General features: G+C 50.6%; 2 protein-coding genes across 15 annotated transcripts in view; both read right to left on the reverse strand.

Moving 5' to 3' along the window:
• The window catches only part of PISD (phosphatidylserine decarboxylase), a 41,288-nt gene extending 35,668 nt beyond the window's left edge, over window positions 1-5,620 (reverse strand). For all 8 annotated transcript variants that reach the window (XM_089323415.1, XM_017349588.4, XM_070065845.2 and 5 more), the window contains exon 1: window positions 5,566-5,620. In XM_089323415.1, the coding sequence (XP_089179541.1) occupies window positions 5,566-5,612 (47 nt within the window). In that variant the 5' untranslated portion in view covers window positions 5,613-5,620. The remainder of the gene's footprint in view (window positions 1-5,565) is intronic.
• Window positions 5,621-13,644: 8,024 nt separating this feature from the next.
• PRR14L (proline rich 14 like) overlaps window positions 13,645-19,991 on the reverse strand; it is a 75,905-nt gene continuing 69,558 nt past the window's right edge. For all 7 annotated transcript variants that reach the window (XM_008272162.5, XM_008272160.5, XM_008272161.5 and 4 more), the window contains one exon: window positions 13,645-17,922. In XM_008272162.5, coding sequence (XP_008270384.4) covers window positions 17,646-17,922 — 277 coding nt within the window. In that variant the 3' untranslated portion in view covers window positions 13,645-17,645. The remainder of the gene's footprint in view (window positions 17,923-19,991) is intronic.

The following is a 19,991-nucleotide window of genomic DNA, read 5'->3' on the forward strand; positions in this document are numbered from 1 at the left end:
CACATTCCTCACTTGGCTTCTGGGACCATGATTTTTCCTCCCACCTCTGCGATCTCTCCTCAGCCTCCCTTGTGGGTTCTCCTGGGCTTCCTGACTTCCAAATGTTGCCCTGTGCAGGGTTCAGACCTCACCTCTTACTTATACACAGTCTCACAAGACACTCATCCAGTCTCAAGGCTTTGCAGAGTGAAATACCAATTATTCCCACAGTGCTCCTCCAGAGACCCCCGGATGCAGCTCCCCAACACCCCCACTTAGAATCATCTCAAACTGATGGTTCAAAACAGAACTTTTTTTTTTTTTTTAATTTTTGACAGGCAGAGTGGACAGTGAGAGAGAGAGACAGAGAGAAAGGTCTTCCTTTGCCGTTGGTTCACCCTCCAATGGCTGCCGCGGCCGGCGCGCTGCGGCCGGCGCACCGCGCTGATCCGATGGCAGGAGCCAGGAGCCAGGTGCTTTTCCTGGTCTCCCATGGGGTGCAGGGCCCAAGCACCTGGGCCATCCTCCACTGCACTCCCTGGCCACAGCAGAGAGCTGGCCTGGAAGAGGGGCAACCGGGACAGAATCCGGCGCCCCGACCGGGACTAGAACCCGGTGTGCCGGCGCCGCAAGGCGGAGGATTAGCCTGGTGAGCCGCGGCGCCGGCAGAACTTCTTATCTTTAACTCACCTCCAACCTGCTCCTCTCCAAATTCTCTGTGGCAGAGACAAGCTACATGTTTTTTTTGTTTGTTTGTTTTTGACAGGCAGAGTGGACAGTGAGAGAGAGAGAGACAGAGAGAAAGGTCTTTTTCATTGGTTCACCCCCCAATGGCTGCTGTGGCTGGTGCACCGCGCTGATCCGATGGCAGGAGCCAGGTGCTTCTCCTGGTCTCCCACATGGGTGCAGGGCCCAAGCACTTGGGCCATCCTCCACTGCACTCCCGGGCCACAGCAGAGAGCTGGCCTGGAAGAGGAGCAACCGGGACAGAATCTGGCGCCCTGACCAGGGCTAGAACCCAGGGTGCTGGCGCCACAGGCAGAGGATTAGCCTAGTGAGCCGCGGCGCCCGCTGACAAGCTACATGTTAACCATGTCCACTTTCTCCTCCGAACACTAACTAGACTACGCTTCCCAGCCTCTCCTGTGGCAAGGTGTGGCCAAGGGACTGAGTTGTAACCAAGGGAAAGTGAGGACCATTCAGGCCTCCCAGGCATCTACCTTCAGCCTGCTTGATGCAGACACAACATGCAGACCTTGGGAAGATACGTACTAAAGATGCCAGAGGAGGGGCAGGCATTGTGGGGTAACAGGTTAAGCTGCTGCTTGTGATGCCAGCATCCCATATGGGTGCCGCTTCAAGTCCCAGCTGCTCCACTTCTGAGCCACCCACCTGCTAATGCACCTGGGAAAGCAGTGAAAGACAGCCCGGGTGCTTGGACCCCTGCATCCATGTCAGAAACCCGGAAGAAGCTCCTGGCTCCTGGTTTCCACCTGGCCCAGCCTTGGCCATCAGGGTCATTGGGAGATGGAAAATCAATCTCTTTCTCTCTCTCTCTCTCTCTCTCTCTGTAATTCTGCCTTTCAAATAAATTAAATATAAAAAAAAGAAGAAGAAGAAAAGGGAGGGAGGGAGGGAGGGAGGGAGATACCAGGAGACTGCATCCCTGAAAAACTGCTTGGAGAACAGCTGTCCCACCAACTAGGGGCTTTACCACAGTAAGAAACAAACTTCTGCTGTATCAGTTCTACTGGGGAGCTGCTGGGGCCTGTTACAGTAGCAACATTATGGCTTATTCACAATGTTGGAAAAAAGCATACCATTCGCCCAGCTGCTCAGGTCAAAACTCTAGGACTCAACCTTGAGTCCTTTCTTTCCCACTTATGGTACTCATCCACTGGCAAGGCCTGAAAACTCCACCTTTAAAATAGCCCCTCATCTGCCTACTTCCATCACGGCCACTACTCTCCCCCTAGCCCAAGCCATCTGACCTCTCAGCCTGCGCTCCCTGCTTCCACTCTCGGCCCTCTCTGGCCTGGCCACCACAGAACAGCCACAGCGACCTCTTCTCAAACAGAAGAGGCAACCAGACGGTCCTCCCTGCAGACCTCTCCTCTCAGCTGTGCCACCTTCTCCCGCTCTCCCCTCTTGCCATGCCCGGTTCCCGCCACAGGCAGCAACCTTCTGCGCCCCCACACTCAGCAACTGCTCCTTGGGGCAAACCCCTCTCCTGTGTGGCTCACCCCCACACTGCTCGGTTCTCTGCTCAAATGCTCCCCTCCCAGTGTGGCTTTATCCCCTGACTCCCACACGCCTGAGACTTGCCCATCTTGAACACCCTCCTAACTCTTAATTCCCTGGCTTTCGTTTTTCTTCATAGCTCTTCTCACCCCCTGAAATAAACGGATTCTGTAGGCACTCATTGACTCACTAAGTGAACTGATCAGTGTAGGGGTTTGTCTGATTTTTCACTGGACTTCAATCTCAGCAGTGAAACAGAGGCTCTGAGAGAGGAGTGGGTGGATTCCACGGGACACCCGGGCCTCCAACAAGCAGGCCATTAAAACCCGCGACTGAGCACTCAGGTCTGACCAGGGGGCTCAAATCCCAGCTCTGCCATTTAGGAGTATCACTGTGTGACCTTAGGAAGTTGTTGATTCTAAGCCTCCCTTTCTCTGCTTGTAAAAACAAGACCTATCTCATTAGTAGGAGTAGGACGATCATATAAAACCCTTAGCCCATTTACATATTACTGTGTCTCATTTACATATCACGGGAACCTCATTTACATATTACTGTTGTGAACAGAAACAGGACTGACACCCAGCCAGTGCACGCTGCAATGGCCAGGTCCACTGCCTATGCCCAGTGTCCACCCTGCCTGGTCCGTCTTCACAGCATCATGGGTGTAAGATTTTTAACATCATGCCTGATGGTAACGTTTTAACTGCAGTCCTTACATCTCTCCAGCTTTCTAAAGCCTTGAAAGTTTTAAAATGCAATGGGCAGCCGGCACCGTGGCTCAATAGGCTAATCCTCCGCCTTGCAGCGCCGGCATACCAGGTTCTAGTCCCGGTCGGAGAGCCGGATTCTGTCCCGGTTGCCCCTCTTCCAGGCCAGCTCTCTGCTGTGGCCCGGGAGTGCAGTGGAGGATGGCCCAGGTGCTTGGGCCCTGCACCCCATGGGAGACCAGGAGAAGCACCTGGCTCCTGCCTTTGGATCAGCGCAGTGTGCCGGCCGCGGCGGCCATTGGAGGATGAACCAATGGCAAAGGAAGACCTTTCTCTCTGTCTCTCTCTCTCACTGTCCACTCTGCCTGTCTAAAAAAAAAAAAAAAAAAAAATTGCAATGGGCAGACCTCTTGAAGGCTTTAGTCCATGCCCTACCTTGTATCAGAATACTCAGTAAAGTGTTTCCTCTCTCTCCTAAAAAACTGTAAACTTCCTTGAATACAAGGGTTGCTTTTTTGTTTGCTTGTTTTTAAGATTTATTTGAAAGGCAGAGTTACAGAGAGACAGAGAGAGGTCTTCCATCCACTGGTTAACTCCTCAAATGGCCACAATGGGCCAGGCTGAAGCCAGGAGCTGCTTCTGGGTTTCCCACACTGGTGTACGGACCCAAGCACTTGGGCCATCCTCCGATGCTTTCTCAAGCACATTAGCAGGAAGCTGGATCAGAAGTGGAACAGTGGGGACTTGAACTGGCGCCCATTAGGGATGCTGGTATTGCAGGCAGAAGCTTAACCTACTACACCACAACGTCAGCCCCACAAGTATTTTAAACATGCTTTTTTTTTTTTTTTAATTTTATTTGCAGTACGAATGGCCTTTATTGGTTACCACACAAAAGGGAACAGAGCAGGGGATATGACAGCTCCTGCTCCCAGGAAGGCATCCGCAGACTTGCTCACCACCCTTGGAAAGCTCAAACACACTTTTAAATTCTTCATTTCTCCACTCTCCCTCTCCCTCTCCATTGTCCCTGGCAGTGTGTTTTGCAGTGGTAGGGATGCACTAAACACTTCTGAAAGGAAGCCTTGCAGAAGTAACCACTGCTAGGCACTACTGTTCGTACTCACCTGAACCTAAGAATCACGTGGGGGCACCGGGACAGATGCCAGATGCGAGGGACTCAATCTGGACCTACGGAACCTGAGTTAGCAGGGGGAGGGGGACCTACCTGGGGACCTATTTCTAATAAACCTCCCAGCCCATTCTTATCAAACGAGTTTGGGAAACATACCCCCAAATGTTGCATTCTCTATCATCCATCACATACCACCTAGTTATTGGACGACTTCTCTGAAATACAAGGCTTTCATTTACATATCTCACAGACACTACTTCACTTAAAACTCATAGAAATGTTATCTTTTTTTTTATGTATGGTACAGTTTCTATCTTCATATACAATACCGCTGAAAACTCAGAGTTGTTCTTATTAAACCCAAATCCTCAACCCACCCACTGCACCTAAATTCAGTCTTGTCCACCTACGCTGGAATGAACACATGGCTTTTTCCTTCTTTCCCTTTTTAAATGATGGCTGAGTAAGGTACATCCTCTTCATCATCATTTTTTTAAAAAACTATTTTAGGAGTGTCATTTTTTTTTCTTAGTTCTGCCAACTCCTGACACATTTTCGATGATTAATAAACAGCACACCTGGCGGTCACACTGAAAGTCACGTCCAGCTTCCTGTCCAAATCCTAATAGCTAACCCCACTCCAGTGCTAACAGAGGCCAATGATGGCTTTTGTTCCCTTTTAGTCCCAAACCAGAGCCCTTCGAGCCCCCCAAAGCTATATCTCCCGACACAGCACAGGCGTAGGTCTACACTGGCAAAACAAGCCCTGCCAGAATCGCACAAGCACGGCGTGCCTCTCTAACCACAGCTCTTTGAAATGCCACCAAGCCCCGAATCAGTCGCAGCTACCAGAGAGTCCGGATGCTCCCAAGCTACTCCTCCCAGAATAACGACCCTCCGGTCCGTGCACGAAGCGTCAGATCCCTTCGTAGGACTCGGGGCTCTGCTACGACCTCTCTGGGTCTCTGTGCCCTGTTATCTGGTCAACTCCAAAAAGAGCTGGATTTGGAAGACTCCACAGGTCTCTTCCACTCCGAAGAACTCAAGAGCTGAGGGTCACCAGGGTAACCAAGTCCCCAACCCGTAGCATTCTATTTTGCAATGACCTAATGTAAACCCTAGACGACGAGCCCGAGGCGAAAATCGCCAGAGTCCCAGCCCAGAACTCTTCCCACACGCGCCGCCTCTTACAGAACGCAAAATCTGAGGAAAGGGCGTTCAACCCGACTTGACTCTGGTGACAAGCGGGCAACCTATTCCGTCTGTTTTTTCGTTTTTCTTTTTTTTTATCTCTTGGGCAACCCCAGCTATCTAAAAAGAATAAAGTCAGAGCGGTTCGGCCACACGCTAAGTAAATCCAGACCGTCTTCCGCGGCAGCAATTGCACCTGCTCCGGAGCTAGAGGGCGAGCCCATGACAGAGAAACGACTCCTCTCCCCCGACTCCCGCTTGGCTCAGGTCGCCCCCCGCCTCCGAAGCAATCTCCCCGCATGGCTGTACCTGTTCCGCAGTAAGCACAGACCGCGGCGACCCACGGACGCCGCCATCTTGTCTCCTTTCTCGGCGGACCACGCCCCCTTTAATGCCAGGCGCACGCGTATGACGTCACACACTCCCTCACGGGGCCAATGAGGAACGCTAAAGGCTGGGGGCGTGGTTGACTGAACTCCGCCCCCTGCACTCAGCCGCAGACAGGTGTGGACGGTTAGAGCACCTGCTGCGCTAACCCTGAGAGCGGCGCTAATAGTCCTCTTTCCGCATATGCCTGGAAAGTCGCAGCGACCCAAGGTCCGAGAATGTCGTATCAAAAGCCTGAGTCGCTCAGGGCTCATACAGGTGGGGCCGCTGAAGCTTTCAACAACTCCGCTACCGTTTATGAAGTGCCAGGCTCTGTCGTGGGCGCTTTGCACACCTGGCGTCATGTCATCTTAACCGCCCACAGCTGGGCTGCTAGGGGAACCTGAGGCAAGCCATTTCGGGTCCCTAAAGAAGCGACTTCGTCCTCAAACTAGGTGCCCGATGGGAGGTGCTTGCTCCTGCCGAGGTTCGGGTCTTCGGTTTTAAGGAGAAAACCAGTTCTCAATAGTGTCTGATGCTTTATATATAATATATATATATATATGTGTGTGTGTGTGTGTGTGTGTGTCATAGTGGGTTTTCTGATTTGTATTTCCCTGATGGCTAGTGTTGAGAATGTTTTTTTTTTTGATATATTTGTTGACCATAGGTTTTTTTATTTTTAATATGTTTTTAAAGTTTTATTTTGAAAGGCAGAGCTACAGAAAGAGGGGGAGAGACACAGAGAGAACTTTTATCAGCTGGTTCATCCCAATGAGCACTCACTAAAGAGCCAGAGCTTTTGTCCTCATTTTATTAATTAATTAATTTATTTATTAGACACAGTGGCCCCATCCGCCAGCTCATTCCTCAAATGCTCACAACCCAGACCCAAGCCAGGATCTGGTAACTTAATCCTTATGGGTGTGAAAAAGTAACTCATTGTACTCTTGATTGGCATTTCTCTGATGATCTATGATACCGAACATCTTTTCACGTGCAACTTGGAAATATTTGCATATTTCCCGTGGAGAGATGTCCTTTCAAATCCTATGGTCATTTTTCAGTTCAGTTTTTTTTTTTTTTTTAAGATTTATTTATAGGGTGGGCACTGTGGCTTGGCGGGTAAAAGCCACCACCTGCAGTGCCAGCATCCCATATGGCCGCCAGATTGAGTCCCGGCTGTTCCACTTCTGATCCAGCTCTCTGCTATGGCCTAGGAAAGTAGCAGAAGATGGCCCAAGTCCTTGGGCCCCTGCACCCATGTGGGAGACCCAGAAGAAGCTCCTGGCTTCGGATCAGCCCAGCTCAGGCCATTGCGGCCATCTGGGGAGTGAACCAGTGAATAGAAGACTCTCTCTCTGCCTCTGCCTCTCTGTAACTCTGCCTTTCAAATAAATGAATAAACCTTAAAAAATATTTATTTATTTATTTAAAAGGCAGAATTAGAGAGAGAAGGAGAAGCAGAGACAGAGAGATGTCTTCCATTCGATAGTTCACTCCCCAGATGGCTGCAATGGCCGGAGCTGCACCAATCCGAAGCCAGGAGCCTCTTCGGATCTCCCATGCAGGCGCCCCGGGGCCCAAGTGCTTGGGCCATCTTCTACTGTGTTCCCAGGACATAGCAGAGAGCTGGATAAGAAGAGGAGCAGCCAGGACTCGGACTTGTGCCCATGTGGGATGCTGGCATTGCTGGCAGAGGATTAGCACACTGTGCCACAGTGCCAGTCCCAAAATAATTTTTTTTTTTAATAAGAGGAAAAAAAATGTCCACACTTCCCTAAGCAGTCTCTGGCGCTGAAAAAAAAAAATATGGACAGCATAAAAGGTGCTGAATCCTTAAAACTTTCCAAATGTTCTGCCTTGTCTCCAAACTATAAAATGTGGACCATTATTATAATTCTCACCCATCCGAGCCTCCCATCTCAACAATGGAAAATCCAGAAATCAAGCTCCTTTGTGTTCCTAGCCCCGGGAACTAACTAGTTACCACACTTTGGTAGAGTAACTTAACCATTTTGATCCTTGGTGACTTATCTATGCCTCAGGAGATTGCTTAATGCATGAGGAATCGTGAGGAAGAAACGCAGCATAATTTCAAAGCACCTGGCAGGAGCCAAGTTCTCAACAGCTGATGGGGTATTACATTTTTCCTGCAGGTGCTTTACTGCCACTAGGTGGCAGAATGAGCCTAGGATTTGTGACTTGAGCTTTCAATTTCCAAAACCAATTTTGCTGTGTGGGTGGTGGTGACAGTGTGGATACTTCCTAGGCCCTAGGCACTTTTGCCTTGGTGGATAAAACTTTTCTTCCATTAAAAAAAAATTAAAAATTATGTTTCTTGATGGCGTTGGTATAAAGGCTGTTGTCTTGAACAACAAGGGTTTGAACTGTGAGGGTCCACTTATAGGCAGGTTCCTTTGTGGAGATTTGGGACAATTTGAAAAAACTTGCAGATGAACTGAAATTATTTTAAAAGACATATTTATTTATTTGAAAGGAATAGTTTTGGGGGAGGGAGATCTTCCATCCGCTGGTTCATTCCCAAAGTGGCAGCAACAGCCAGAGCTGGGCTGGTCTGAAGCCAGGAGCCAGGAGCTTCTTCTGGGTCTCCCACACAGGTGCAGGGGCCCAAGGACTTGGGCCATCTTCTACTGCTTTCCCAAGCCATAGCAGAGAGTTGGGTCGGAAGAGGTGTAGTGGGGACTTGAACTGGTGCCCATATTGGATGCCGGCACCACAAAGAATTAACTTACCTCATCACAGCACTGCCCCCCCCCCCAAGATTTATTTATTTATTTGAGAGGCAGAGTTACAAACAGAGATGAAGAGACAGAGAGAGAAGATATAGGTTCTCTTCCACTGCTTCCCCAGGCACATTAGCAGGGAGTTGGATCAGAAATGGAGCAGCCAGGACTTGAACCAGTGCCCACCTGGGGTGTCAGTGTTTCAGGTGGCAGCTTACCCTGCTTATGCCACAGCACCAGCTCCATACTTTTTTTTTTTAATGAAGAAATTAAGATGTTGAAGATAAACAAAAATTGAGGGAATTTTGTCAGTAAACCTGCCATGTCGTAGATACTGAAGGGAATACTCAGGCTAAAGACTGGACAGGGTAACTCAAATCCACATGAAGAAATAAAGAGCACCCCTATGGGGCTGGCGCTGTGGCTCAGCAGGTTAAAGCCCCAGCCTGCAGCACCAGCATCCCTTATGGGCGCTGGTTCGAGTCCTGGCTGCTCCACTTCTGATCCAGCTCTCTGTGAGAGCTGTGGCCTGAGAAAGCAGCAGAAGTTGACCCAAGTGCTTGGTCCCCTGCACCCGCATGGGAAACCTGTAAGAAGCTCCTGGCTTTGGATCAGCTCAGCTCTGGCCATTGTGGTCATTTGGGGAGTAAACCAGCGGAATGGAAGACCTCTCTCTGGCTCTACCTCTGTCTGGAACTGTCTTTCAAATAAATATCTTTTACACAGGGCAATGTAAAGGCCTGCATAAAGCCATTTTTTGTTTGTAATTTCCATCTGCTGGTTCACTACCCAAATGGCCACAGGAGTCAGGGCTGGGCCAGGTCAAGGCCAGGAGCCAGGAACTTCATTCCTGATCGACCACATGGGTGGCAAGAAGCCATCTTTTTTTTTTTTTTTTTTTTTTTTTTTTTTTTTTTTTTTTGACAGGCAGAGTGGACAGTGAGAGAGAGAGAGACAGAGAGAAAGGTCTTCCTTTGCCGTTGGTTCACCCTCCAATGGCCGCTGCGGCCAGCGCACCGCGCTGATCCGAAGGCAGGAGCCAGGTGTTTCTCCTGGTCTCCCATGGGGTGCAGGGCCCAAGCACTTAGGCCATCCTCCGCTGCACTCCCTGGCCACAGCAGAGAGCTGGCCTGGAAGAAGGGCAACCGGGACAGAATCCGGCGCCCCGACCGGGACGAGAACCTGGTGTGCTGGCGCCGCAAGGCAGAGGATTAGCCTAGTGAGCCGCCGCGCCGGCCAGAAGCCATCTTCTGATGCCTTCTCAGGTGCATCAGCAGGGAGCTGAACTGGAAGTGGAGCAGCTGGACCTCAAACCAGCACCAGCATCACGAGCGGTGGCTTAAACTGCTGAACCCCAACTCCAGCCACACCCATCCACTGGCTTACTCTGCAAATGCTCACAGTGGCTGGGGCTGGGCCAGGCCTAAGCCAGGAACTAAGAAGCAAGCAAGATTTCCCACGTGGGTGGCAGGAGCCCGATTCCTTGAGCCATCACCACTGCGTCCCAGAGTCTGCATTAGCAGGAAGCTGGGGTCAGGAGCTTGAGTTGGGACTCAAACCCAGGGACTCCTTAACCAGTATCTTAACTGCGAGGCCAAACGCCTACCCCTGAATGGTATCTTCTAAGGTGAAGGGGACTTTTCAGATGTCATGAAGTTAAGGATCCTAAAACAAGATTATTCTGTGTTGTCTGGGTGAGCCCCGAGTCATCACCAGGAAGGCAGGGAATCCGAGTGAGTGAGATGGAGATGGTGATGTGCCAACTGAAGCAACAACAGGTTGAAGTGGTGTCAGGCAGGGGTCACAAAGGAACACAATCAGCCAGAAGTTGAGAAGAACAAGGAAACAGGTTGTCGGCCTTGCTCTGGCGCTGTGGGGCAGTGAGTTAACGCCCTGGCCGGAAGTACCGGCATCCCATATGGGCACCGGTTCAAGGCTCAGCTGCTCCACTTCTGATCCAGCTCTCTGTTGTGGCCTGGGAAAGCAGCAGAAGACGGACCTAGTCCTTGGGCCCCTGCATCCGCATGGGAGAATGAGAAGAAGCTCCTGGCTCCTGTTCGGCATAGCTCCAGCAGTTGTGACCAACTGGGGAGTGAACCATCAGACTGAAGACCTCTCTCTCCTTCTCCTCTCTCTGTGCAACTCTTTTAAATAAATAAATAAATAATAAATCTTAAAAAAGGATTCTAGGGGCCAGTGCTGTGGTGTAGTGGGTAAAACCACTGCCTGCAGTGCTGGCATCCCATATGGGCGCTGGTTCAAGTCCTGGCTGCTCCACTTCTGATCCAGCTCTCTGGATCTGCTATGGCCTGGGAAAGCAGTGGAAGATGGCCCAAGTCCTTGGGCTCCTACACCTGTGTGGGAGACCCAGCGGAGGCTTCTGGCTCCTGGCTTCAGATCAGTCCAACTCTGCCCGTTGCGGCCAACTGGGGACTGAACCAGCAGATGGAAGACCTTTCTTTCTCTCTCTCTTTCTGCCTCTCCTTCTCTGTGTAAAATCTTTCAACTAAATAATTTAAAAAGATTAGTATATAAGAGGATAAAGTCAGGTGTTTTAAAGCCACTAAGTTTGTGGTAATACAGAAGCAATAGGAAACCAATACATGCCGTCAACAAAACCCATTTTAGATCCCAAGACACATTCCACTTCCAATTCAACTCCCTGCTAATGCGCCTGGGAAGGCAGAGGAAGATGGGGCCTCTGCCACTCACACGGGAGACCAGGATGGGGTTTCTGGCTGCAGTGTAAAGTTGGAACAAGAGTGCCTGTGGGTAGATCCCTCTTGTTCAAATTTTATATTTTAAGGGAGAGGTCATGAGAGTTTTTTTGAAGAAAAAATTTATTTGAAAGGCAGAGTGACAGAGGGAAAGCAGGATGAAAGGCTGACCTTCCATCCGCTGGTTCATTCCCCAAATGGTCACAACAGCCAGGAGCCGGGAGCCAGGAGCTCCATCTAGGCCTCCTACGTGGCTGGCAGCGACCTGAACACTTGAATCATCAGCTGCTACTTCCCAGGCACATCAGCTGTATGGGTGACCCCGATCGCCATCACCACTGGTGATGGGCTGCAGCCAATCAGAATTTCAGAGGGTGTCACGGGAATGGCTGCATCTGGACCTGTGCTGAATGGGCCAGGTTCCAACATCAGTGTCTGAGCAGTTGCCAATAGGTCCCTTGAACAATGGCTGCAGAGGGGAGAGGAACTAAGGGGTCTTGAGGTACTCAAAGAGCTGGCCAGGTGATGAGAATTTGGGCAGGTGTGTGCAGCAACTCACAGCCTCACCAAGTGTTTACTGAGCGGTGCCATCCAGCCAGCGTCCTGACTGAACTCTGGGCATTGCTTGTTGGGCGATTGTGTGAACAGTCCCAGACCTAGATGGTATAGGCCAAGCCCTCGACACAGCCTTGATGCAATCAAGAAACCATCAAAGTGAGATGTGTAGGGGCCGATGGAGCAGTTTTGCTGTAACCTTTCTTTGTGAGCACACTCTAAAAAGCACAGCAAATCCAGACCAGGAACACAATCGTGTAGGCACCATCCACGACTGTGTGTGCTACATTCTGATAGGATTTCTCATGGGATTATCGTTGACCGAAAGGTAAGTTATTGTGGTGAGTGGCAGTGATGTAATGTTCTGGGTGCCTGGGGGGGGGGGGTGTTGTGTGTGTGTGGGGGGAACAGTTCCTGACCGCAAGGAGCTTTCACGCAGTGACTGACATCCTTGCATGCATGGATTTCAATAATGGGGCTTTTGCACCGAAATTAAATTCATCTTCCAGCTCCACCTCCATGACTTTCTGAGTAACTTTGCGTGTGGGGAGTGCTAGAAGGTGCTACAAAGCACACGGCGGCCTGAGCCGGGTACCGAACGGTAGTGACTGAGTGAGCCAGGTGGGAACTGCTGGCCTCAGGCCTGCTGCAAAACAGAGGTGCTGCACAGTGGACACCAAGCGCACCTGTCACAAGGTGGGTGCGGTGCACGCCTGGGCTGTTTGGGGAAGCTCTGCTCAAACACCATCTGCCTCCTCAGGAGCCACTAGACAAAGCTATGAGTTACTGATAAGGAAGGAGACCTGGGAGGTTTGAGAAAGAGGGCAGGAAAGTCAGCTAATCACCCCGCAAGTTGAAGAATTGGGGATTTTCTAGAACACCATTAAAAAGTCCCTGGGGGATGGGTGTTGTGGCGTGTCCCCTGCTTGGAACGCCCACATCCTGTGTCAAGAGTGCTTGGGACGGTGTTCTGCTTCTGCTGCTGCTCCAGCTTCCTGCTCATGCACCTGGGAGGTGGCAGGTGATGGTCAAATATTGGGTTCCTGCCACCCACACGGGAGACCTGGATGGAGTTCTTGGCTCCTGCCTTCGGCCTGGCTGCCACAGCCATTTGGGGGAACGAACTAGTGGATGGATGATCTCTCCACCTTTCAAATAAATAATTTAAAAGATAACAGTGTAAGGAGAAGTCCCAGAACTGCAGAAGTGAGCTCTCCATCACTGGAAGAGGGCATGACACCATAGAGATCAGTTTTTTCTAAAGACTAAGGTCAGAGTTACAGAGATTTCCCATCCACTGGCTCTCTCTCCAAATGGCTGCAACAGCCAGGGCTGGGCCAGGCCAAAGTCAGGAGCTCCATCCAGGTCTCCTACTGGGTGGCAGGGGCCCAAGGACTTGGGCCACCTTCCACTGCTTTCCCAGATGCATTAGCAGGGAGCAGCCAGGACTTGAACAGGCACCCATTATGGGATGCTCGCATTGTAGATGGCAGCTTCATCTGCTGGGCCAGTCCCAGAAAGGACTTTTAAAAAATATTTATTTAAAAGGCGGAGTGGTAGAGACAAACACATCTTCCATCCACTGGTTTATTCCTCAAATGCCCACAATAGCCAGGGCTGGGTCAGGACCAAGCCAAAGCCCAGAACTCCATCCATGTCTCCCACGTGGCTGGCAGGGGCCCCAAGGACTTGAGCCATCACCACTGCCTCCCAGGGTGTGCACTGGCAGGAAGCTGCAGTCAGGAGCGGAGCTGGGGCCTGGCCCCAGGCCCTCTGATCTAAGGTGTTAGGCATCCCGAGTGGCATCTTGACCACTGCACCAATGTTCATCCACTCTACATGTTGTGAACACAAGACAAGCTTCAGAAGATGGTGAGCACATTAATTAACATTTGATGTGATACATAACTGTGGAATGACTATTAAAAAAAAAAACTTCACAACATGACAGGCAAATTTTAACCTATTACCAACCCGTAACAATAAAATAGCCCAGAGAGTTATTTGAAAGGTTTTCAAAAAAAAAAGTTTTTTTATTTTCATAAATTAACACACATAACAGTGAGCATTTTAGAATCACAAACTACCAAAAAGAAAAGGAACTGCAGGGGTATCATGTATGCCAATGTTACCAAAAATGTACAAATTTCACTGAACTTTTGACCATGATCATATGAACACGTCAGGCAGCTATTTACTGGCCCAGGCTGGCCCGAGAGAGACACTGAGGCCTCTCACCAAGAATGCAGGTCCAATTCAGCACCAGAGAGGGGCTTGTGGAGACACACAGTTAACAGGCTTCAGGTGTGAAGGCTGCAGTGCCAGACGGCAGGCTGCACACTTGGGGATCCCCACTTCACAGTCAAAATCGCTTTTTGCTGCTCAGTGTGTGGCCAGGTGAAGACACGGGACCAGGATTCTGGGAGAATTAAGTCTCTCTCCCCGAGCCAGCTTCTCACATGCAGACGTTCAGCTCCGGCAAGGAGCCCCTCCTTAGGAGAAATCAGGGAGGGGTGCTCCATACCTCCGGCCAATTATTTATACTTTGGATACAGCCACCCACGATGTGGTTATCTGAGAGGTCCTTTCCATGATACCAGGGGAAATGCGTACACAAACAAAGGAATTAAAGAAAGCACCAACTGCATACTTCCCGATTCCCCCCAGGAGGAAAGTATCGCTGCCTAAAAGCTGGCCTCCCACGGACCTTCAGAAACACGGTGCTGGTCGGGAGGCGGACTCCCGGCCTGGAGACAGAGCCCCAGCTGCGTGCTGCTGGAGGCTGCCCTGCAGCCTCAGACGTGCCGCCGCAGGCCTCCGGTGGGTGGGGAACGAGCCACGGGCGGAGCAGCGTGCCCAGAGCCGGGCTGGGCTGGGGGATCTGGAATTGACGTTAGGTTGGCTCTGGCACCCGGGCAAAAAGACCCTTTCAGGCAAAAGTGTGACAAGGTATCATGATTTTCACAGCTCTTGGAGGAGCGCTGGGTTTTGGGATTCACAGCATACGTTTCTGAGCTCTCCCGGCTCCGAGTAAGGCAAACGCTACCCGTCTTCCCACTGCACCTCCCTCAGCGGCAAGGTCAGTAAGACGAAGCGGACACAATCTGCTCTAACAGGTGATGAGGTACATTCAAACTAACGGGAGATGAGGCCCAAAGGAGTCGGGGGAGGCTAATATAAGCTAGACACTGAAAGACACAAAACAAGCAAACGAAAGCAAAGTGGAAAGCTTCAGTCAACAAGCTGACGGGCAGAACCCTGAGCGCACCTGAGACTTCTGCTCCCTTTCCCAGACGGGGAACTCAGAACTCCATCTGCAGATGTGAGCTGGAGCTGAGCTGTAACCAGCTCTCACTTCCCAGCCCATCCTCAAACTGTGCAGAACTCCTCTGGCTCTGGGCGGGCGGCACGCCAGCGGCTCACCTGTGTTTCCCACCATGCTCAGCGACCACAGGCTCCGAGGACAACTGACGGCGCTGCAGGTGGCCAGGCCGGTGGCAAAACTGGATAAGACAGGTCAGGCCAAGCCTGGCTAGAAGGCGATGATCAACTTTAGGGAAGTTACGGGAGTTTGGAGCGGGGTGCCTCCTTAACTTCCTAGCAGCGGAGGCACCCCAGCCAGGGTGCGGACCAAGAATTCAAGGACAGGCAGGGCTGGCCTCAGAGCAGCTTCTCCCCACCACCTTCTGGACAAGGAAGGAGCCCAGGTGTCTCTCTCCTGCAGTCCTAGATGCCAACGTTCCAAATCACTGCCCCAGGCTGTGTCCAGGGCCACGCCTGTGACAGGCAAACTTGAAGCTGCGTCTCTGTCACGCTGGTGATTCCACAGCTATGCCACCTCACGTTTCACTGGCCGGATGACACCACCGCCTCATCTACACTGGCAAGGGAGCTGGCCAACAGGGCTGGTTTACGCTCCCTAAGAGTACACAACTCCTCCCACTTCCTTAAACAAAAGGAAGAAGCATCTAGTGTCTGAGAAGCCCCGTCCTGGGGAGGGAAGGGGTGCTGAGGCGAGACCCGTCCTGTCCACACAGCCAGGGCACTGGAGACAGGCACGGGCGGAATCAGACCAGGACCATTCAGAGCCGGTGCGGGAATGTGGCTCCTTCAATCCTGTCTGGCCCTAGCCTTAGATGAGCATGCTGTTGTCTTTCGCTTTGACTAATGCTACGTCTGAGGCAGCAGGCGTCAAAGACAGATGTGGCACTTTCTATCCGGCTCATGTCAGTTTTTTAGTTTTTTTTTTTTTTTTTTTTTTTTTTTTTTTTACTCCAGTGTGGCACAGACTGTAAACCCGCGGAAGGCACATAGACACCCTCGATTCCCTCCCTCCACCTCCCCTACCCCAACCAAATGGGGGAAGCCAAAGAAACCTAGGAGAGTCGGCCAACGCTCCTGGACGGCACCACTCGCTCTCCCCTAGCAGACTGACCCAGCAACGTCCCTGGAGCTCATGGTTCTCATGGGAGGCTGCCTCACGGCAGTGGCTCCGAGAGGACAGCAAGAGGTGACCAGTGTCCTGAGGCTGCCTTCAGCAGCCCACTCACCAGCCAAGGAATGTCAATTCTCTGCACTCTCGTTTTGAGAGAAAGAAAAACCACGAGGGAGGGAGGGGAGGGAAAGGAGGGGCAGCAGGGCCAGGGCACACAGGATTCAGGGGGAAGGAATGAGGCCTCCAGGCCTGCTGGGCTCCCAGCTTCCCGCTGCCCAGACCCGGAAACTCGGCTGCCTCTGGCATTTGGCATTCCCAGTATGCCTGACGCAGGAGCCCACAGGACATGTGGACTTTCACGATTGTGCCACAAGAACAGGTCGCTGGGTCTGAACCACTACTCCGACTCTCCCCACCCCAGCTCTTGGAGCAGGTCGCTCTGACAGCTACCAATCTCTGGGTCGGCCTTCAGCAGCAGCCAAGCCGTTGTATTCAACTTTGTTGTGTTTTACAACTTCAGATAAAACCCACTGGGACCACACTCAATCTCAATCTTGGGAGTCTTTAAAATCACTGGGAGAGAAACCTGCTCTTCCACCACTAAAATAAACACATGTACCTAGTGGGCAAGAAGGAAACCCACGTGAAAACGGTGCCCCTCTCATGAGTTACAAGAAGCAAGAGATGGGGAGGGGACTGCTGGGAACACACAAACGAGAAAATATCTGTTCCACGCACCCGTCAGCTGGGGCCAATGCCTGCCGTGTAAGACACGTGTATTTTCCTTCTCCTTAATGTCGTTAGAAAATTGTTTTTAAAAAATCACATTTAAAGGCTCCAAACATGCAGCAATAATAATACAAAAAAATAAAAGGAAATAAAACAAATGAAAATAATCAACATCACAACATTAAAAAGTGCAACTTACTCCGAATGGGGCCTGGACGGGCTCCTCTGGCACTGGTGACCCACAGTCACAGAGGGCAGAAAATGATGGGGAAAAGCCACACACGCATACAACATGAGCACACACACGCACACACACTTACGCAAACAGGTTGTGGGCAGACACACTCGAGGGACTAGAAAACACAACAGCTCATCCTTCCTCTATGGCTGCCAGGAGCTGGGGGAGACGACGCAGGACAGGACGCTGGGGCCCCCTCCCTGGGCCACGTTTCTAGATAATCTTGGTTTAGCACCACCGTAAACAAAGCGGGACTTTCATACGGACATGCAAATACGGGGAGTCCTCGGAATCCTAGTGTTTACTTGAGATACGCAGCTTCTTCCTCCTGTGGCTGGCAGAGGCTGGAGGATACGGCAAGATGCCATTCGGGACAGGACCGTTTCCAGGAGAAAGGGAGCATTCCTGAGGTTCTGATCTCAGCAGTAGAAGTAGAGGATCCTCCTTCCCTCCTTCGCCAGTTCCTAAATGGTTGCACCTTAAAGGTAAAAACTCACGGACTGAGCATCTTGAGTGGTTTGGGCGGTAGGGCAAAAGTAGGCAACCCCTTCCGAGGCGGTCTAAAAACATCTAAAATGGAGACTCCCAAACCGAACTGCTTCTCAACAGCCTGCCGACGGCTCCTGCTCCTCTTCCTTGGCAAAGAAGGTCTCCAGTTCCATCAGTTTCTGTATCAGAAGGGCATCCAGCTCCCGACTCTGCAGAGCTGCCTTCTGGGCCCGGGTGAAGCTGCCCGCCAACTTGACTTTGCCTCGGGCTCGCCTCTTTCGTGGGACTGTAAAATCCTGAAATTCTAGGACCCGCTTCCTCTTCTGTTGGCTGATGGAGATGAGCGTACCATTTCGTTCCTTGGGTTCCTCAAAGATGGTCTCTAGACACCTGAGGATGGAGTATAAAACGAATCACCAACAGACCAACTCTCACGTGGTGCATCTCCTAGCTCACCAACCCTTTCGGCCCATGGGGTCTGAAATCTACCTGTACTAACTAATCCTTACCACACTGTTTCCTCTGGCCAGTACCTGTTATTATTTTTTTAGTATAAAAAACAAAAAAAACAAAAAACCCCATAGGGTGTCAGCGCTGTGGCACAGTGGATTAAAGCCCTGGCCTGAAGTGCCGGCATCCCATAAGGGCGCCGGTTCGAGTCCTGGCTGCTCCTCCTCTGATCCAGCTCTCTGCTGCGGCCTGGGAAAGCAGAAGAAGATGGCCCAAGTCCTTGGGCTCCTGCACCCACGTGGGAGACCTAGAGGAAGATCCTGGCTCCTGGCTTCGGATCGGCACAGCTCCGGCCATTGCAGCCATCTGGGGAGTGAACCAGCAGATGGAAGACCTCTCACTCTGTCTCTACTTCTCTCTGTAACTTTGTCTTTCAAATAAAATAAAATCAATCTTAAAACAAACAAACCAAAAAAAACCCCTATAGATGCATTTGTAAGTGTTAAACACACACAGAAATAAAATTCAAACACTGAAAAAATAACACATTCTACCACCACCTCCAAACCCAGGAAACACTAATTTTTTGTGTGTATCATTCCAAAAATCATTTAAGGAATTTCCCCTTTTCTGTAAAGGGCCAGAAACTATTTTAAACTTGGTAAGCCACATAGGCCTCTGTTACAAATTGTTTCGTTTTTCGGGGCCAGTGCTGTGGCATCAGACATGGGCACCGGTTTGAGTCCCAGCTGTTCTACTTCTGATCCAGCTCTCTGCTATGGCACAAGTCCTTGGGCCCCTGCTCCTGTGTGGGAGACCCAGAAGAGGCTCCTGGCTCCTGGATTTGGATTAGCGCAGCTCTGGCCATTGTGGCCATCTGGGGAGTGAACCAGCAGATGGAAGACCTCTCTCTCTCTCTGCCTCTCTATAATTCTGCCTTTCAAATAAATAAATAAAATAAAAAACCAAAAAACAAATTGTTTTGTTTTTCTTCTTTTTGGAGAAAAGAAGCATTCTTAGTTTATGGGCCATACAAAAAAACCACAAAGAAACAAAAAGCCAACACCAGGATTAGTCTGTAGTCTATACAGCCTGTTGACTCATGGCATATACTCTTTATTTTGTTAGTTTAAATATTTCATTTTTGGGGCCAGAGCTGAGGCGCAGTGGGTTAAAGCCCTGGCCTGCAGTGCAGCATCCCATATGGGCACCAGTTCGAGTCCCAGCTGCTCCACTTCTGATCCAGCTCTCTGCTATGGCCTGGGAAAGCAGAAGAAGATGGCCTAAGTGCTTGGGCTCCTGAACCCAAGACCTGGAGAGACCTGGAAGACGCTCCTGGCTCCAGGCTTCAGATCAGCTTAGCTCCAGCCACTGTGGCCATTTGGGGAGTGAGCCAGTGGATGGAAGATCTTTCTCTCTCTGGCTCTATTTCTCTCTGTAACCCTTAGTCTTTCCATTAAATAAAATAAATCTTAAAAAAAAAATTTTTTTTTTAAATTTACTTGAGAGGCTGTTTCTCCAAATGACTGCCAAAAGTCAGCCAGCCAAGGATGGGAGCTGAGAACTCAATCCAGGTCTTCCACCTGAGTGGCAGTGACCCAAATCCTTCATGCACCTGCTGCCTCCCAGGGTGTATGTTAGCAGGAAGCCGGAACTAGGAACTGAGCTGAGACTTGGACACTCTGATATGAGATGGGGGCATCCTAACACATCTTCACTACTAGGCCAAACTCTTCTTCCTCTTGCTTTTCCTTACTCAGACAGCAGCAAACTATACACACTGGGCTCCTCTGGACCTCCTCATAAACTTAAAGCATGTTCCACGTATTGCAAAGTTATCTGACTTATTTTTGAATAGCTGTATATATTAAACGTCTATAGGTACAGTGTATTCCATTTAAGGATGGATTAAAGATTTGAAAGGCAGAGTTAGAGAGAGAGACAGAGAGTAAATGAACCTTCCACCTGCTGGTTTACTCCTCAAATGGCTACAATGGGCAGCTCTGGGC

Source organism: Oryctolagus cuniculus, chromosome 21, assembly GCF_051225735.1.
Source record: "Oryctolagus cuniculus isolate XC-2025 breed Fujian yellow rabbit chromosome 21, ASM5122573v1, whole genome shotgun sequence".
Lineage (NCBI taxonomy): Eukaryota > Metazoa > Chordata > Mammalia > Lagomorpha > Leporidae > Oryctolagus > Oryctolagus cuniculus.